Below are 18,616 nucleotides of genomic sequence, written 5' to 3'. Positions count from 1 at the left end.
TGTAGGGATTACTCAGCTGGGAGATTTTTTTTTCTTCTTTTGAGCAACTGTAACTATCTATGGTCTTGGTTTGCTTGCGTGGTGGTATACAGTATATAAGTAATTACCATTATATTCCTGGAGAGTTAACTTGTGTGCCTAATTATTTGATTGCCTAATACCGATTTACGGTAACAGTGATGTCTTTATGCAACTGGTGCGTTTAATGTCGGTGGAAGGAACGGGACTGTTTTTACGTTGTTCCACGCTGAAGGAAATAAACGAACTCTCATTCAACAAACTTGTCTGTGATGATGTACCTAATGCAACGCACATCAAAGGTAATCTAGACGTACAACGAGCGCGTCAACCAGGTCACTCTCTATACAATGTAACTTCTTTACATTCTAATAGAATGTAAAGAAGTTACAGTGTTGCCTTTTCTTTTCTTTCCACAATAACGTAATTTTAGCTACCGGCTGTCTCAACGACACGGTGTCTCCATTGGTTCCCGCTTATTCATTGGTTATCCCGCTTCCCATGGTTTGAGTGACTGCTCCACTGTAGCAGCGAGTGGGATGGGAACCTGGCACATACCAGCCAGATGGTATGTGCATCAGATGGCAGATGTGGTGCCCGGGTGCTACGACGGATTCCCAATCGAAGCTTCCCACAATGCATTTGGCTGAGTGTGCGAGCTACGTAATGTTCAAGCCTCGCATCTCAACCATGTTTTCATTTAATACATCTGTAAAATGGGTCTACAACGCGTCTACAACAATACTAACTAAACTGCAAGTTATTTAAAAAGTTGTATTAATATACAGTGAACTTGAAGACATTCAGTCAAAACTATGTGCGCATGCACGCATCAATGATTTATTTTTCACCACTAAGTCATAATCATGCTATTAATTTGAAGGCAAAAGAAGTTCGGTTGTGATCTTTTTCAAGCATCTTCTATCTGTTCCATGTCCTCATGAAGTTGTGTGAAGTGAAGCTGGTGTAAGATTTCACAGTTCACTCCGTTGCTTGTACGTACGGCTTCCTGTGCACTGAAATGTTGGACTAGTCACTAGCCGGAGCAGAGGTCAGGAGGATTTAGATCTCCTTGAGTGCCCAGTTTAGATCACCGGCTACCCCAGGTCATGGTGGGATTTGACGCGGGATGAGAGCCACCAGTGGCCGCGCGCCCTGGGGATATCCAGGGCACCGGTACATCAGGACATTATAGTTGATCGTGAGTGCTCAGTGCAGATCACCGGCTACCCCAGGTCACGGTGGGATTTATCGCGGGAACGCCGTTCATTGCCACACAACAAAGTGCAGCTTCATAAATGACCACAGCGCTGAATCTTTCGGACACATACCAGCAGCATTTTTTAATGCCGTGTGATGGGAGACAATGACAAATGTCCACGATGTCCAAATATTATGTATAAATATTTGTGTCCATAATATAGAATATATTTGACATCTACTTTTAGTTTCCATGAATGATTAAAACAGTGAGAATAGTCAGGTTGGGGTCTGCCAACGTCATGAAACACACTTTGAACAAAGCCTGAGGTGTAAACACATTCCTAAGAACTACATTAGGCTATAGGATCGGTCTATATTCGTGGGCTGTAGCCCTCAGGGCTTACTTCTAACCTTTTACTCAAGTTTTAAAGAACTAGTAATAGCTTGATCGACACACCAACAGCAATTATTTGTCTCGTCAGAATGTAACCAATGGCAAGCTTTGAGACAGATGAAATGTAGATTGTGGATAAAAGAGCTGCAAAGATGCGCCCAGAATTGCGCTCATGCGGCTCACGTTAATATTTTAAGTAATTTACATGGCTCAACAAAGGCTTGAATAACCATTTCACATTTGCACAGATATATCCTTGTTACATGACATTTTAGGTTTATTTTAATGGGGACAGGTCCATTGCATGGACTACACATACCACAGACTGTACTGCCTAAGCTTGTTGGTAATGCCCGTCCATATCTGTATTCTGTCAAATCTTGGTGAGCTTTTTTAAAATGCAATTATGAAATTTAAAATTGCTGGACTTTAAGCAAATTGTTTCAACCGTTTATCCATCACTTTTTAGTCAAACCCGTTATAAATGGAACAGGGCTGTGTTTAAAGCGTCCTCTGAGAAGTGGCATGAACCAACAAAAATGTTGACAGACGGCTGTTTTTGACCGGAAATGTGACTACTACGTGCAGCAGGTAGATCTCAAGGTAAACGGTGATGGGTGCTGCCCATGATCACTCCTCCCTTCAATCTCAGATCGAGTAGTGTCAAACTAGCTGCAAACATAAACGTGTTTCCGGTATTATATTTCAAAATAAAGTATCCAGCGACAAACATGTTTGCGTATACACATATACTGGGCATATATAACACCACTAACAAAACTATAAATGAAACAAAACGTGCTATCGGTAATATATAGTGAATTTCAGTCAAGTGATCCGTGCGTGCACACATCAATGATTAATTTGTCACCACTAAGTCATCATCACGCTTTTATTTTGAAGGCAGAAGTAGTTCAGTTCCGATGTTTTTCAAGCATCTTCTGTCTGTTCCATGTGGAGTGGTTTTGAGTTGAACTGGTGTGAGATTTCACAGTTCATTCCGCTATTTGTACGGCTCCGTGTGCACTGACATGTCGGACTAGCCGGAGCAGAGGTCAGGAGGATTTAGATCTCCTCGAGTGCCCAGTTTAGTCTTTCAAACTGGGAAAGACTAAACTGTCTATCCAGGTCATAGTGGGATTTGTTGCGGGATGAGAGCCACCAGTGGCCGCACACCCTGGGGATATTCAGGGCACCGGTAGTGCGCACCCACTGAGGAGCAGCGGTGAGTGGATAGCGGACGGGCTCAACAAGGGCTGTGTCCTGATGACAAAGCGGTGGACCCGACCGATTAATCGCCTGATTGCCAAGAGGATGGCGGTATTTTTCCCCGCGAAGATTTTGATGCACAATCGCAAATATCTCCTGTTCGCTGCTCTTCTGACGCTCGGAGCTGTGGCCGTCTACCATGAGATGGTTGCTGTAAAAGCATGGAGCAGTGATACCAGTAAGTTTGTGGTTGCCAGCCGGTCACTGTTACGACAGGCTTGCTCAACAAGTGTTTGCCCATTCAAGTTTTTGTTTAAGCAATGCATCATTTAGATTGCGCTTAGATTTAATAATGAACCCAACTGATGCAACAGCGGAATAATGGAAAGTGTGCACGTAAAAAAAGAAGCATGGAATAACCTTGCAGAAAGATTAGGCTGCGAACAAATTACAAAAAACAGCAGTTCATTGCCACACAACAAAGTGCAGCTTAATAAATGACAACAGAGCCGAATCATTCTGACACTTACCTGCAGCATTTTTAACAAGGATAAGGATGTTTATTGTCATTGTAAAAACATGGTGGAACAAATAGTGGAACAAACAGAGAGTGACCGGGGTGTGTGATGTCTGTACAGATGTTTCTGGCCTCCTTCTGGAGACGGCCAGCATACACAGTGTCCAGGTCAGGCAGGGTAACTCCCACAATCCTCTGTGCTGTTTTAACCACCTGGGCCAGGTCCCTCCTGTTCTCTGCTGTCTCAGCTGGCATACCACACAGTAAAGCACTGACACAGGATGCTTTCAATCACACTTCTGTAGAAGTTTACCAGAAGTGCAGGGGGCAGGCCAGCTTGTTTTAGCATCCTTAGAAAGAAGAGCCTCTGCTGGGCTTTCTTCACCAGGTGTGATGTGTTCAGGGACCAAGTGAGGTCCTTAGTAATGTGGAGCCCCAGGAATTTGATACTGTCCACCCTCTCCACCTCCTCCCCACTTATGTAGAGTGGAGAGTGTGTGGTCTTCCTGGATCTCCTGAAGTCCACTATGACTTCTTTGGTCTTGGTGGTGTTCAGGACCAGGTTGGACCACACACACATCAAATTTACTTTAAAATGAACAGTTATTACTAGATTATGGGTCAAGAAATGTGGTCAACACATCTCTCACTGTTTCCACGATAGGTTTGGTTGTTGTCTTTTCTCACACTCGTAGCTCTGCCGGGTGGCTGGAAGTCCCTGTCGCACTGGAGAGCTCTTATGCTTTTTGTTCATTTACAGTTTCTTTGTGAACTTCACAATAGTTGTGCAGAACAAAATAAGCATTGATAAGAAAAAGAGTCCCCTTTTTGGGGCCATCGCCCTCCTCAAAGCCGCAAACCTTGACTTTAAAGAAACAATGTGTAACATTTAGGGGGATTAATTGGCAGCAATGGAATATAATATTCATAACTATGCTTTAATCAGTGCATCACCTGAAACTAATAATCATATTGTTTTTATTAGCTTAGCAAAGGCCATTTATATCTTACTAGGGATCTCTACAGATATGGGTCTTTAAGGGAATGCTTGTTTTTCCTGCATTCACACGGGCACTCAAGAACAGATAACGTATTACATTATATGTTAATAAATGTCCGGATGGAGAAATGGCTGACTGTGAGGGCAGATGATTTTTTTCTATTAGGCACTTTTCCCACATTTATTAAATAATCCTTTAGCAGAGAAGAACAAGATTTAGTTCAGTTAATAATAAGCAGTTTTTACCAGCTTGTCTCTAATACTTAATGGGATAAACATGTTGGCACACTGTCTGCAATATGCTTCTTCCTCATAACCGGGAAATAACATGATATGTTTGACTATGTAAGCTACATTTTGACTGTTAAACAAAGCCTCTCACCTGAAATATACATGTGCAACAGTGTTTTTCTAAATCCTTCTAACTCTAAAAAAGTATCCAGTAGAAACATCCAATTGGCTGCATCAGGAGAGTAGCGGTGCCAAACCTGGAGTACAGTCTCCAAAATGGCCAGAACAGACCAAAATGTCATATTAATACAATAGCCCCATGAAACATGTCCAGTCCCTTTGTTGTTTAGATGTAATAGTTGTCCTGTATGGAGGCTGAAACCCAGTAAAGTCCTGCAGCCATTTGAATTTTACCAAACAAAGCACGAACAAAACAAACGCATTATCAGTGCTGTGGGGAATATTGTGACACAAATGAAACAGAAGAGGGTACGTAGGAAGACTGGATGTGTGCAGATGGAGATAAAAATATTCCTCTCTTGCTTTTCTTAACCGGCACTCTAGAATTACGTGTGTTGCCAAAATTGGCCCACATGTCTCAAGAGTGTATGTTTGGAGATCTCCACCCTGGCGGTAATGACAGACTCTGAGTCCACTGGCGCTGTAATCCCAATTCACTCAGCGACACCACAAGCCCACAAAAAAGCCAACACTGAGGACCTCCTTTTAAAATGCACCCTGTAATTTGAAAGATGACTGAAGAGGTTCAAAGGAATAATATTTCTGCATCTGCTCAGCTAGACTGCCAGAGATTTTTGCTGACACATGAGTGCCAAATAATAGCAGGTCATTGGAGTTACGTTCAGTGGTCAGAAACAGGGAGTGGTTGGGACTCTGCTGGGACATTGGGCTCCATTGTTCACTCAAAACTTGTATAATTAAAATATGAGAGAGCTTGTAACACCTGAAGTGACTGGACCTGTTACCAAGCATGAAGTGCGTTAGATTTATAGCGTTGGATGTGATGGTAGTTTGAAATCATTTGAAGGTGTGGTTGTTTTTCTGTCACTGCAGCAGAATGTTGTCTGTGCCATGTTTTCAGAAGCACTGTTTGAGATTTGGCTTTCAAGAGTTTGTCATTCATACATGTACATGTGCGCTTCCTCTCGCAAACCCATCGTCCTGTAAATAAACAGATTTTCAAATGCCACCAGCCATAAGGAGCAGATCGAGCCTATAGAATACATTTTTGTTTGAATGCAAAGTCAGTAGGATGCCAATACAGGAAAAACCAACCTGTTTCACCTCCCGGGGAAATCACACATTCCTTTCAAATCATCGGAAGAGACATTCTGACAGTGTTGTCCATCTTTGCACAGTCTATGCATATCTGCCTGTCAGCTGATGTTTTCACCCACTTCCTCAGGTATGAATCCTGACAGCAGCCGGGAGAGAGCCATGTTTAACGAAATGGTAAGGTTGATGCATGGAAAAAGAAGTGGTGATAGAAAATATGGTGATGCAAGAGTGTGTGTTTGTGGAGGAAAGGATGGAGGAAACCAAGCTAACACTTGTGTGTGCGTGTGTATGTGTGTTTTCCAGGTCAGAAGGGACCATCAACCAGACGATTCAGCTGTTTGGAGGTCCAGCTCCACTCCACATACCTGGAAACCAGAGGTGTGTGTGCTTCTGTGTCTACAGTGCCTGCATGCAAACTCTGTCTCCCCTCTTTTGAACTACCTGCCCAATTTCCTCCCACCTCAGTGCATTTATCTATGTATACAGTGTGTTTCCTGCAGCAGAATCAGCTTCAGTAGCTTCCATTGCTCTGTCATCATGTTTCCACTATATTAAGCAGCGCTGTGCTTCGGCCAGTTGCTTGCACCTCATGTTTCATTTTTTGGGGGAAGCTGTTACTGTGTGTGGCTCTGCAGACCAGTCTAAGCAATCTTGCATTATAACATTATAATAGTTTCACAAAGTGTACATCCAAAAAGGGTCGGGCGGTATGACAATATGTACAATGTGTCAACAATCAGTGATTTCCAGTTGCGACAGTGGCGCTGGTATAGTTCTCTATGTGTGTGACATCATGGCAAAATGTGGTCCTGGACACACCTACTGTAGCAGGAAGGACCACAGAAACAGTATTTTGCCCGGTGTTTCTATTTCTGTCTGTCTCTGGAAAGATTTTGTCACTGCGGCATCGTCAGTGACAAAATGTGTAGTTGAGATCAGAATGAAGGCAGAGTTCAAAGACGGGTGTAGAGGGGTAGGAAGTGGTCATTGCCCCCCACGTTACGCCCCTGGCCCGATTTTTTTTGCAAGATCGTCTCTAGTTTTTTATACTCTTTATTCTAGGAGTTATCCCTGGAATATCTCTCATTGGAATATTAAATTGACATAATTTTTGCAACAATGTGATAAAGTACTTTTATTTTTTCGGGTATATAACTAATTGAATTAGCCCAAAACATCCAAATAATTTCTTTATTTCATCTATAAATGTTTGGTTTTTTAACTTTATTTCCAGAAAATTTGTTCTGTCATTATTGATTCATCTACCGAAAATGTTCTTAATTAATTGACCAATTGTTTGGTCTATAAAAAGTCAGAAAGTAGTGAAACATACTCTCACAGTTTTCTAAAGTCCCTAATGATGTCTTGAAATGTCTTGATTTGTCCAACTACACTCCAGAACCCAAACATATTCAATTTACAATCACAGAAGTCAAAGAAAAGCTGCCATTTCTCACAACTGTGAAGCTGTAACTACAAATAATATAACAATAACACTTTAGAAGTCCATTAAATGTCATGACTTTCACAGATTAAGCACTCTGCCAATAGGAGGCAAAGGAAAGAGGAAAAAGGTGCAGCAGAGCCATGGTTGAATTAAAATATGGTTGAGCTTGACAGCAAAAGAGTTCCTCAGACTCACAGTCAAGTGGCCTTTGATCACAGGCATGACAACAAAGAGAAGGAGGCTTGTTAAATGATTACAAGCAGCACTGAGCCTGTGAAGCGCTTTGAGTCATTATTTTGCAGCCTAACTTCAGAAACCCGGGTCACGCTAATATTTAACTGACTGTGCTGATGACAGCAGAGCTTTTAGCTTGACTACTAATGCAATTTGATCAACTACTGGACTGGTAATACTGAGGCGTTGGCGCTTACCTTCATCATTCTGCCCCTGTGCAGCAGTCAGCACACAGAGATCAGATAACATGGCCTCTTTGGCAGATGTCACAGAGGTGTATGTTTACAGGACATCTGGGCCTCTGCTGAAACTCGACTGTTTCTTCGTTTACCTTCGTGTGTTTCCCACAGAATTCCGTTGGATCGATTGAAGAGCAATTTGAGAGCAGTTTCCTCTGTCACATTTCCGGTGATTCACCCCTCTACCCGAGTATAAATATATTTAGTTTAGTTTATTAGGATCCCCATTAGCTACAGCATTGCAGCAGCTATCCTTCCTGGGGTTCACGAAACAGACTTGCATAGTGAGTGTGCAAGTATAACCAGAGCAGGACAAAAAGACAGACAAGAAAAGCTCCTGGCAATTCAGATAATCAGAAAAATTAGAAGTAGTCCGTTACACTCCAGTGCCCCCATCATCAAACCTTGCTTCAAGGATCAGTTTACCTAAATAACAAATTAAATGTAAATACTCACTTGACTTTTCAACTATGCAAATAGTATTGATTTTATTATTTGCATAGATCGTTTTGATGTTCGATGTTTGAGGGTTTTGCCTCCACCCTAATTCAATGTGGTGTTCAAAACACAGAAAAATAAAAAAATTAAAAAAATCTGTGGATTATTTCAGATTAATTGGTTTCTGTGAAGATAATTTGTATTTTGTTTAACATAATTTCATAATGTTTTGAGCACCACATACATTGTATTCACCTCTATAGAATAAGGATGGAGCCAGGTAATAAAACCTGAGCAAATAAATGAAACCAAAACTATGTACATGGTTAGATGCCACTAATGTTTTAAAATTTGGCTGAACCGACTCTTTAAATAAAAGTAGGGTTGATAGTAAGAATCGGGTGTCAGTTGAAACCAGAAGTACTGTCATTGTAAATCAAATGATATTTAAGGAAGTCTGTACTGAGGCCAGACGGTTAATTGTCCCACTGCAGACTTACTGCAGCACAAACCGCAGCGTGTTTCCAGCATCGTCTTCACCCTCTGTTTACTTCCTGCAGTATAAGGGACGGGCTAATCTGCACGTCTTTGAAGACTGGTGTGGCAGTTCTACAGCTGACCTCCGCAAGAACCTGCACTACCCTCTGTATCCTCATGTGAGTCAAACCCTTATCTTCCGAGTTCACTCAGTTGCCATTAATTATATCTATTCGATAAATTACCCTTTTAGCAAGGCTAGCACCATGGCTCTAGGGATGGAAATATTGGTCGGTCTACCACTTTGTTCCAGACGGAAGTATCTCAGCAACTATAGGAAGGATTCCCATTGAAATTTAGTTCAGGCATTCATCGTGCAAAGACATACACAAGCGTAGTCCAACACACACGGTTGTCTTCACTCAAAGTTGCATTCTACATCCACATGCTAGATCCTCATGCCCCTGGACTCAAGATGTAGTCTCACTTTGAGTAAATATCATGGCTGATTCTCGAAGTTTGCCTTTCCTCGCTCTTTCAGTCCAGGGTTACAGTGCAGAAGCTGGCCATCTCTCCTCAGCGGACCAACTACGGACTCAGGATATTTGGTTATCTACATCCATATACTGATGGTACAACATGTACTTTTTGATCTAGTTCCAGTCTGAAACCACACCGAGTACACGCATGCTATATATCTCTCCCTCAATCTGTCTCTTTTTTCAGGAGAGTTTGTGTTTGCCCTGAGCTCTGATGACAACTCTGAGTTGTGGCTCAGCACAGATGACTATCCACTTAACTTGCAGTTGTTGGCATGGGTTGGGAAGGTACGTGTGACTGTTTTCTCAATTGGCAAAGAGTATTTTTTTCGTACCTTAAACTGTAATATTTGTTTTCACGTGGGCTTTCTTCTTCTAGGCAGGCACAGAGTGGACAGCCCCGGGCGAGTTTGAGAAGTATGCCAGTCAGACCTCCAAACCAATACGGTAAGTTTACACCAGACGATATAATACTATTAAAAATGAAAAGATGCCCTTCTGGGAATCCAAACTATAGCCGTTGATGTAAAAACTCAACATTATTCTTATACACTTGTGCTGGAAAATATTAGATAGGCATTTCTAGCTATTTCACAGAAATATTGCCAACATGCTGGAAAGTTTTGTCACTGTGTGGGCGTAGTTTACCGTAACTGGGCAAGACATTTTGTAGGCTACACATAATGTACACTTAAGTTTATGTATAGCCTAGTGGCCTTGTTTGTGCAGATTATTTAGACTTTAAAAAGTTTGTTTGAATAGTATCACAGGGTGTGGTGGAGGACTCAAAAGCAGACATGACCAGAAGCAGAGTGGAACAGGTTTTAATGAACCAGGAACACAGCAGGGAACACAGAACACAGAAGGCAAAGCCTAATCGTGACAAATAGCAAGACACACATTAATTCCACAAGGGTGTAACTGTTTATTCAGAGTGTCTGTTTGAAGATTCTTAAGTAGGACACACCTATAAGAGGGAGATCAATTGATCTAGAAGTTAATAGTTGATTAACCCTTTCTCTGTCATGCTGTTATTCACTTAATCTAGTCAGGGGACAGAGCCACACCTCCCACACTGACACACTCACAAGCACAAATACACATAGGGATCCTGACAACTGCATCAGCCAAAATTTGCAGATATGTATTTAGATAAAACAAAGAGTAAAGTATTAAAAATGACCCTAATTAAAACAAATATGTAATATCTGCTTCATCAGCCTTAAGAGGCCCCAAAGAAAAGAGACCGATACACAGATTTGTATCTGCCCATGGTAGATGCTGTTTCCTTTTATCTAGTTAAGTTAATTTACATAACCCAATAGCACAAACTTGCCTCAATTTACAATCTGTACAGCATACGACAATATTTGGATTCATAAAAACTCCCCAAAAAAACCTTTTAATGGTGAAAAAATTAAAGAGTAGCCACATCCACAGATCCTGCACTTAGAGCAACATGGTTGTATTTCTTTGTAGAAACAGTTTAGATTGCGTCAGATGTCACTTTATTGAATATTAACTTTCACTTTCTGACAGGCTGTCTGCTCAGAAGAAGTACTTTTTTGAAGTTATCCACAAGCAAAACGAGAAAGGAACCGACCATGTGGTGGTGGCAGTAAGTATTTAGACTGCAGTCATAGAAAATGTCCTCAGTCTCATTTCATTGGGTCCAACTCTCATGTCAGGTTTGTGCTCATTTTCATGTGCAATGTGAGGAATAAAGTGCAAGAGACATGCAGTTCTTTGTGTTGGTTTTCACACAGTGGCAGCTCCTGGACCAAGGCTTTAGGTTCAAGGTTATTGAATCCAGTCACATCTCCCTCTATGTTGGTAAGTACAAAAACCCACTTCATTCCTGTTACTTAAAAATACATCATCCACTGAGCTCAGTGAGCTCAGGGTTGAAGCTCTATCACAAAGTGTCTCATAATCCAAAACTGTTTGCCTTTATTATTCTGCAATGATGCTCAAACCTGCATATCAAGTCTGTGGTTTTGTTTTACAATAAATACGGCACTTGACTTATTCTGATACGCTGTGGCTTCGTCCGACAGATGAGTCTGCCTTGTCGGTGAGTGACGTAGCCCACATACCACAGACGGCTGCAAGTCACCAGCACACGCCCACAAAACAGCAGACTGGTGCAGCAGACATGCTGAGGGAAGACCCGCGAGACACTCTGTACGAAGGTGAGAGACGTCTCTCTTTTGCCCTATTTCTTCGCCTCGCAGCAGATGAATCGCCTCATCCTCCATTTCCTACCATCAATTGCAAGTGTTTTGCAACATATTTCCTCATGCTGAACGCACAAAGTGATCGCATCTCAAATCTGTGTGTTGTGTTTGTCTGCAGTGCCTTTGATAAACAGCAAGTATCTACAAGAAGTCCTGCCTGACTACTCTTACAAACCCAGCTACACAATCAAAAACTTTCCTCTCAACCTTTACCAAGGACTGCAGTTTGTATGTATTTATATAGTTTGTTTATTTAACTTACATTTCTACTGGTGGAGCTCCAGCCCACATTGTTCTCATCATCTTATATTATTCTAGATCTCATACAGTGTTGGGATAGCACTGAAGAAGCAATTGTTATTGGAAGCTTTTTCCATCTTTCATGGCCCTCTCTTATTTATTTTTTCTTGTTTTGCTGAGCAGAGTTTCCTATTTGAGGAATCAAAATGATGCCAGCGTATCTAAGGTCCTCAGAGGACAGGCTGCTCCCATCACTTTGTGCCGAGTTCCTGAAGTCTCTGCTTTTTGCCGAGCAACCTTCTAGTGATAACAAGACTCCAGGACGTCAATGCCCGGCTAAGAAATAAGATAAATGATATTACAAATATAAATCATTCGTCGTACTACGGGGATAAAAGATCTGAGAGATATTAAGGAGTTAGACCATGTAGAGCCTTGTAGGTAATCTAGTCTAACACTTGTTGGAAGCCACTGTAATGAGGCTAAAACATAGGTGATGTGTTCAAACATGTTTAAAAACCTGGCAGCTGAGTTCTGTAGTATCTGTAGTGAGTCTACCGTTATTTTCTATTTGGTCACGTAGAAAAGCTGCGACAACATTCCAGGTGTGTCCTGCACGTATCCCCCCCCCCCCCCGTGAGTCCACGTGTTCTTTGTACAGATTAAACAAACAAAAAAAAATATATAACACGTTAATTAGTGACCTTTAGGAGATAATTGGAATATTTGTTTAACCTTTGGGCGCAGGCTTGCTAGATGTTTCTCCCTGCTTTCAATCTTTATGTTAAGCTACGCTAGTCAGCCGTAGCTTCATATGTATCAGACACACATGAGAGTGGTGTTGATCTTCTCAACTCTACAAGAAAACACAATAAGCTCAAATCCCCCAAAAATGACTGAACTACTTGAGTTCTTTAGTTTGAAAAATATTTGAATGTCCTTCTGAAATCTGGTACGCATCCAAAAGAAGACATGATGCCGTATGTTCTGTTCTTATCTTAACTCTACACACCAGTTTGATCCCTGTGGACGGGCGTTGGACAACCCTTATATATTATACCAGATCTCGTGATTCATCAGCTTTAACAGCATGTCATTTCATTTCATCTCCCCAGATCCACATGTCCTACATCTACCCCAATGACTACACCAGACTTACACACATTGAGACAGAGAACAGCTGCTTCTACCCCAAAAGCTTGGAGTACACGAAGGGGTAATACACCACCGGATGAATTATAGATCCATATGTAGTAACGTTTATCTTGACATACTATATTAAATTAAGATTCATACGAACAGTGTAATTAGAGGTAGGTTAACAGTATCACCAACAGAGGGTGCTGCACCCTTTAATGTACTGAGAATCTTTTCACAGCAGCAGATGAAAATGTTTTGTTTTATTTTTGAGAGAGAGTCCCAACTGAAAACTGATTATTTTATTTATGTGTTTAACAGGGACAGTGCACAGATTCTTAGTGCCTGGGGAGGAGTATAACATTAACACTGTATTATAAAAACACAATTACGAGACAGTACATATTTATTATACAACAACTACATCAGCAACAACACAACGAGAAAATTAAGGCAGCACAACACCAACAACAAATCTGGGATCTTAACGTAACATCAGGCTAATTAACTTCTTCTAAATCTTAATTGTGTGTTTTGTGCTCTTGTCTTCAGGTTCCGTTTCGCTGGATACATGAGACTAGAACTTCCTGATATGCAGGACATAGGAAACACAGGACGAAAAGTAAAGAATAACGTAAATAAAGTGGACAGAGAGCAGCTTAAAGCAAAGAAACAGCCTCTGCTTGAAAAAAACCCAGTGGCCAAGCAGGGGAGGGATTTATTAGGGGAAATGGAGCTCCAGTCAATCACCAACACGCGTTTTACCACACCCAAGAGAGACATTGGTCGCTCTGTAAATAGGCTAAATCAGAGGGACACATCTAACAGTAAACGCCTCAGGGATAAGAAGAAAGGGATGAAAGTGCCTCTACCAGTTGTAGAAAATAGCATCCACAGAATTGGCACTGATATCAACTGGAACCAGACCTTCCAGATCCGCCACCTGAACCTTCAGGCACATCAATCAGATCGGATCGACCTGGGATGCTCCATCCTAGGCAACCTGCTTCTCCCCTCTAATGACGCTCTGCCTGTGGTCAAAGCTTTCATGGACCAACTAAACGAAAAGCACCACGAGTAAGTACTGTATTTGTATATGCACTGTGCTTCAGGAATCAGCCTTATTAACAAGAATAAGATATTAATATATTTTTCCATTATGAGAGATCTAAAATGGGTAAAAAGTATCAGCATGATAAATGTCAATTTGTTTAATTAAAATAATTTTACTGACAGAAAGAGAGAAAATATCCAGTATTTCAGTAAAAAAAACACAAAGCCTTAAAAAAATAAACTAAAATTGCTATACAAATAAAATGTGTATAGCAGCAATACTACATGGTTTTTCCTAATTCCTTTCCTGTTTCCTGATCATCTTGCAACCGCTCAGATTTTTCATTGGACTGCTCGGTGGAGCCCGACCCATAGGTTGGGAACCACTAAATTAACTGACCAATGAATGATGGCATGTCAGTCGTGAATGTTGAAAAGCCATTAAAAAAACGCTCGGTTAAAAGATCCTCTGGGCTTCTTTTATTTAATGGTTTTGCTGTATTTTCTTAATAATGATGTGACATCTTGGAATCAAATAAACTTCCAATATAACGAAATAGCGAGTACAATCATGTTGCATGGCTTGCACAATTGTTTTGACACATTTCAACCATGTTTTATTGATTCTCTCTGTCCTTGCAGGCAATTCACGTTGGTGCGCGTTGTAAAGCGCGTGGACGCGGCCCGGGGCAACCGCTACCTTCTGGAGCTGGAGCTGAAAGATGTGAACGGCCAGCTGCTGCGCCTGTCGCGCTACATCTATGCTCCGATTCGCCACAGCATGCAACGCAGCCAGGACTTAAATTTCCAACGACCGGAACCTCAGCTGAAGCTTTGTAACCCGGTGGGCTTCCAATGGAATCCCGACGCCACCGTCCACTTCATAATACCTGGTACATCCACCTTTAACTACGCTCACTACAGCCATTACATTCACCGACTCCTTTGGTCCCTTTGTCCTGTGCCGTGCTCCTTTTTGTGTGGTGGCTTCTGTTTTACTTTGCAATTCACAAAAACATTCATCATCAAGGTACCCGGCTGTTAAAGTTATTCTCCTTCTACTCGATCTCCAGTAGAAGAAAAGGCCTCCAATATATGTTTTTTTGTCCCATTATGTAGCTATTGGTGTAAGATTCAAAGCTGTAGAAAGACTCTGATCTTATTGGACCTTTTGAAAAACACTTTTTCGGGAGGGATCCATAGCAGCCATTCTCTGAACTGTGTAGGAATAAGGACAGGGGGGGGGGCATTAACTCTGCTTTTTTCTAGATATTTATTTCCCTTTATGTCTATTTATGCATGACCTGAACAACTTGATTTGTCTGTACGATCCTCAGTGAAAAACCAGGCTCGCTGGGTGCAGCAGCTGATTGCAGACATGGAGCAATTGTTCAGAGAAACCGAAGACTCCAACTTCAATCTCATCGTCACAGATTACAGCAGCACGGACATGGACGTGAGGAAGGCTCTACAGAATTCCTCACTCCCCAGGTGTGTGTATGTTTGTTTCGCTTGAATTTGCCAACTCAGATTTTTATAAAGCTCGCACATATATGTATGTGTTATGATTTGGCCTGTGGAATTGATCAGGTACCAGTATGTGAAGCTGAGTGGAAACTTTGAGCGCGCGGCTGGTCTGCAAGCAGGTGTCGACCTTATACATGTGAGTGTTGCAACATCACTCTGCAATAAAGCTTTAAGATGAAGTGATAGATGTGCGAATAGACTGTCATAATACATCCCTTTTTGCATCTTTCCCTCCTCATTATCCCTCAGGATGACCAGAGCATTGTGTTTCTTTGTGACCTCCACATCAACTTCCCTCCCTTCATCATCGACACCATCAGGAAACACTGTGTGAAGGGCTACATGGCCTTTGCTCCAATAGTCCTGAGACTGGGCTGCGGGGTTACGCGTTTAGAAGCCAGAGGTAGACGCAGATACACCATATATATCATGATTATATTTTTGTGTGACCATGGTTCCTTTTGAAAATTAATTCGAAAGTACTTTCTTTAGCCAAATATAATTCTCACATTTTTGTTGTTGCTCTAAAGCCTTACCACTTGAGTCATCATTATCAGAAGTCTTTTAATGGAGTGTTCATAAAGCAGTAGAAGCCTAGAACAGCTTAGAACAATGTCCTAATTTACTCCAAAATACAGCATTGTAGAGGTCTTTAACGTGACTAAGAAGATGGTAAATATGTATCCATGTCTAAATGCATTTCCAAGGGAGTGTAGGAACCCTGTTAGATGTACAACAAAGTGGGAGACAGACAGTGAGGACACAGGGGAGAAGACTGCTCTGGGATTTAGTCTAAAACACGAACATGAAAGGAGCCATTCAATGCAAAATAAAAACTTTGCTTTGGTTTAACCAGATTAGCTGCCATTTCAAGCCTTTTTGTTTTCTTTTTGCCTGTACATGCCTTTTTCAGTATTTATGCATATATATATATGCAGCTTACTTACTTTCGACATGGTAAATGTTAAATGGACTGTATTTGCATAGCGCTTTTCTAGTCTTCCGAGCACTCAAAGTGCTTTAACACTACATGTCATCATTCAACCATTCACACCCATTCATACACTGATGACAGGGGCTACTGTGCAAGGTGCCTCCTGCCCATCAGGACTCTTAACTTAACCATTCATACAACATACACCGCAGGCACAGCTACGGGAGCAACGGGGTAAAGTGTCTTGCCCAAGGACGCATCGACATGGAGCCGGGCATCTTTGTGTTACCACTGACCTGTTTTAGGAAGCCTACTCTTCCACGGCGTCTTCGTCGATGTGGGGATTCAGTCTTAAGACAAGCAAGATGTGTGACTCCAGAGATGGAGGGGAACCTTTTGTGTGGATGCAAGCAACATCAAAGTTTAATGAAAATGTGCCCATCTGTGTTGCAGGTTTGTGGGAGGTCAAAGGTTTTGGCCTGCTGGGGATCTATAAGTCAGATTTGGACGCAGTGGGAGGAATGAACACCAAGGACTACAAAGACCGCTGGGGAGGAGAAGACTGGGAGCTCCTCGACAGGTCTGGCCTCACTTTCTAAATTTCCCATTATGTTTGTCAGTGATAGTAATTTTTTGTCTATTTCCTCTATTTGCTATTTTCGTTTTCATTCAACTTTTTTTAAACAACATTCTAAAAGCTGTTGCTGCTCCCTATGTTGCTGTTTACTGACAGTGGTAATGGACTCTCGACTTGCATTCACCGAGCTGATTCTAACAAGTTCATGCATGTTCCTGGTAAAGATGTTTAAAATAAATATGCTGTGACAATGACTGGCTGTAGCAGATGGAGACATTACAAAATAACTGCTGGAAGGCATTTGACATGACAGACAGATAATGCATAACAGTGTGAGAGTATACTTGGGTTGATTTTTACTTCCCTAGAGCAGAGTATTCCAAAGTGGGAACCTTGGGGTCCGAAGTATGATGCCGCAAGATTTATTCGCATACCTTTTCTGTTACAGTACATTCAGCTGACTGACAATTTTTACTACATATTTTTACCAACGTTTCACTACATAAAAACAAGGCGACATTTACATCACCTGCATTTTTATTTTGCACTTGCACTTATGTTCCTACTTGGTAAAATGTATTTCTTTTATTCCCTTCAAAATTAAACAACAAGCATACTTACTTTTGTAATTAATTAGTTTAGGTTCATTATTAATCCGTGAATCTGCAGAGCAATATAAAACAAGCCTGTTTTGGTTGAGTCTTGGCCTGTTGTTTCACTTTATATCGCTGTTGTGTCTTAAAAAGCTAGTGACCACAATGATAGGAATTGTAACTAAACAAACTCGCCACTGCTCTCTGCTCCAGGATTCTCATGGGAGGGCTGGAAGTGGAAAGGGTCTACTTGAGGAACTTCTTCCACCACTTTCACTCCAAACATGGCATGTGGAGGCCAGTGTGAGCCAGCCACAGTGGACCGTGTCACCTGCTCGCTGCACCATGTGAACTTTAAGGCCGGAGCCTGATTCCTGCTACGTAACCGTAGTACCTGCTGACCGACGGAATAGGGTACTGTCTTCATTCACAAGTGGCAACGGTGATGGTCGTTGGTAAGGAGATACTACTGATATGTACAGAGTTTATTTCACTGGATATACTGTTGACTACTGCCAGGGTACTGGTCGATGAATGTCATTGTGATATTACAAATGACACCCGGTCACTGACGGACACCATGGTGATCTGCATTTCTGGCTGATTTGAAGGAACTGATCTGATCCAAAGACAAATTAAATGATGCTCCAAGGATCCATTCACACAAGTGTCCTATATCATAAAGATCACACGTTTTGCACATGAGTCTTAACTGGAGAATTTTCTTTTACTTTTGTTTGTGACTAAATTAAATACACTGCAGATTGTGTATATGATAAACACAGCCTTATTTGTCATGTTGTAACATATTGTAAACTTGATATTTATTGTATTAATGTTTGTAGGATTCTATTTTCATTGTATTTTACTACTCCTTGGTGTCTTACTTTGTTGTTTTTAGATATACCTCACCCCTCTCTCCGTGCTGACAGTTGACCTCTGCCTTAATGTACGGTTCTCTTCTCTCAGGGACTGTTTTTGCTGTTACACTTTACACTGCCTTGACAAATCTGAGGAATAAACCCCTTGTCTTTATTTCCATTACATTATGTGTGCTTTTTAATACTAAATAT

At 41.4% G+C, this 18,616-nt stretch overlaps 1 protein-coding gene across 1 annotated transcript; it reads left to right on the top strand.

Annotated features, from left to right (window-relative positions):
* Positions 1–2,929: 2,929 nt before the first annotated feature.
* b4galnt3b (beta-1,4-N-acetyl-galactosaminyl transferase 3b) lies at positions 2,930–17,850 on the top strand. Its single transcript, XM_076089753.1, has 19 exons — positions 2,930–3,062; positions 5,999–6,045; positions 6,175–6,249; positions 8,790–8,885; positions 9,248–9,338; positions 9,433–9,533; positions 9,625–9,692; positions 10,785–10,863; positions 11,012–11,078; positions 11,303–11,437; positions 11,601–11,710; positions 12,838–12,938; positions 13,412–13,936; positions 14,555–14,805; positions 15,250–15,403; positions 15,503–15,575; positions 15,689–15,842; positions 16,827–16,953; positions 17,757–17,850. Exons 1-19 carry the CDS (start codon positions 2,930–2,932, stop codon positions 17,848–17,850), a joined length of 2,481 nt encoding a protein of 826 aa, XP_075945868.1.
* Positions 17,851–18,616: the final 766 nt, after the last annotated feature.

Source organism: Anarhichas minor, unplaced genomic scaffold, assembly GCF_050575085.1.
Source record: "Anarhichas minor isolate MPS153535 unplaced genomic scaffold, ASM5057508v1 ptg000011l, whole genome shotgun sequence".
Taxonomy (NCBI): Eukaryota; Metazoa; Chordata; class Actinopteri; order Perciformes; family Anarhichadidae; genus Anarhichas; species Anarhichas minor.
This window is presented reverse-complemented; position numbering and strand designations above follow the sequence as displayed.

What these genes read in the sequence shown, in the direction of transcription:
- b4galnt3b (XM_076089753.1), top strand. Translation starts at nt 2,930, where the DNA reads ATGGCGGTATTTTTCCCCGCGAAGATTTTGATGCACAATCGCAAATAT. An exon ending in TGTTGGCATGGGTTGGGAAG is followed by an intron (nt 9,534 to 9,624) that starts GTACGTGTGACT and finishes TTCTTCTTCTAG; the next exon opens with GCAGGCACAGAGTGGACAGC. An exon ending in CGTCCACTTCATAATACCTG is followed by an intron (nt 14,806 to 15,249) that starts GTACATCCACCT and finishes TACGATCCTCAG; the next exon opens with TGAAAAACCAGGCTCGCTGG.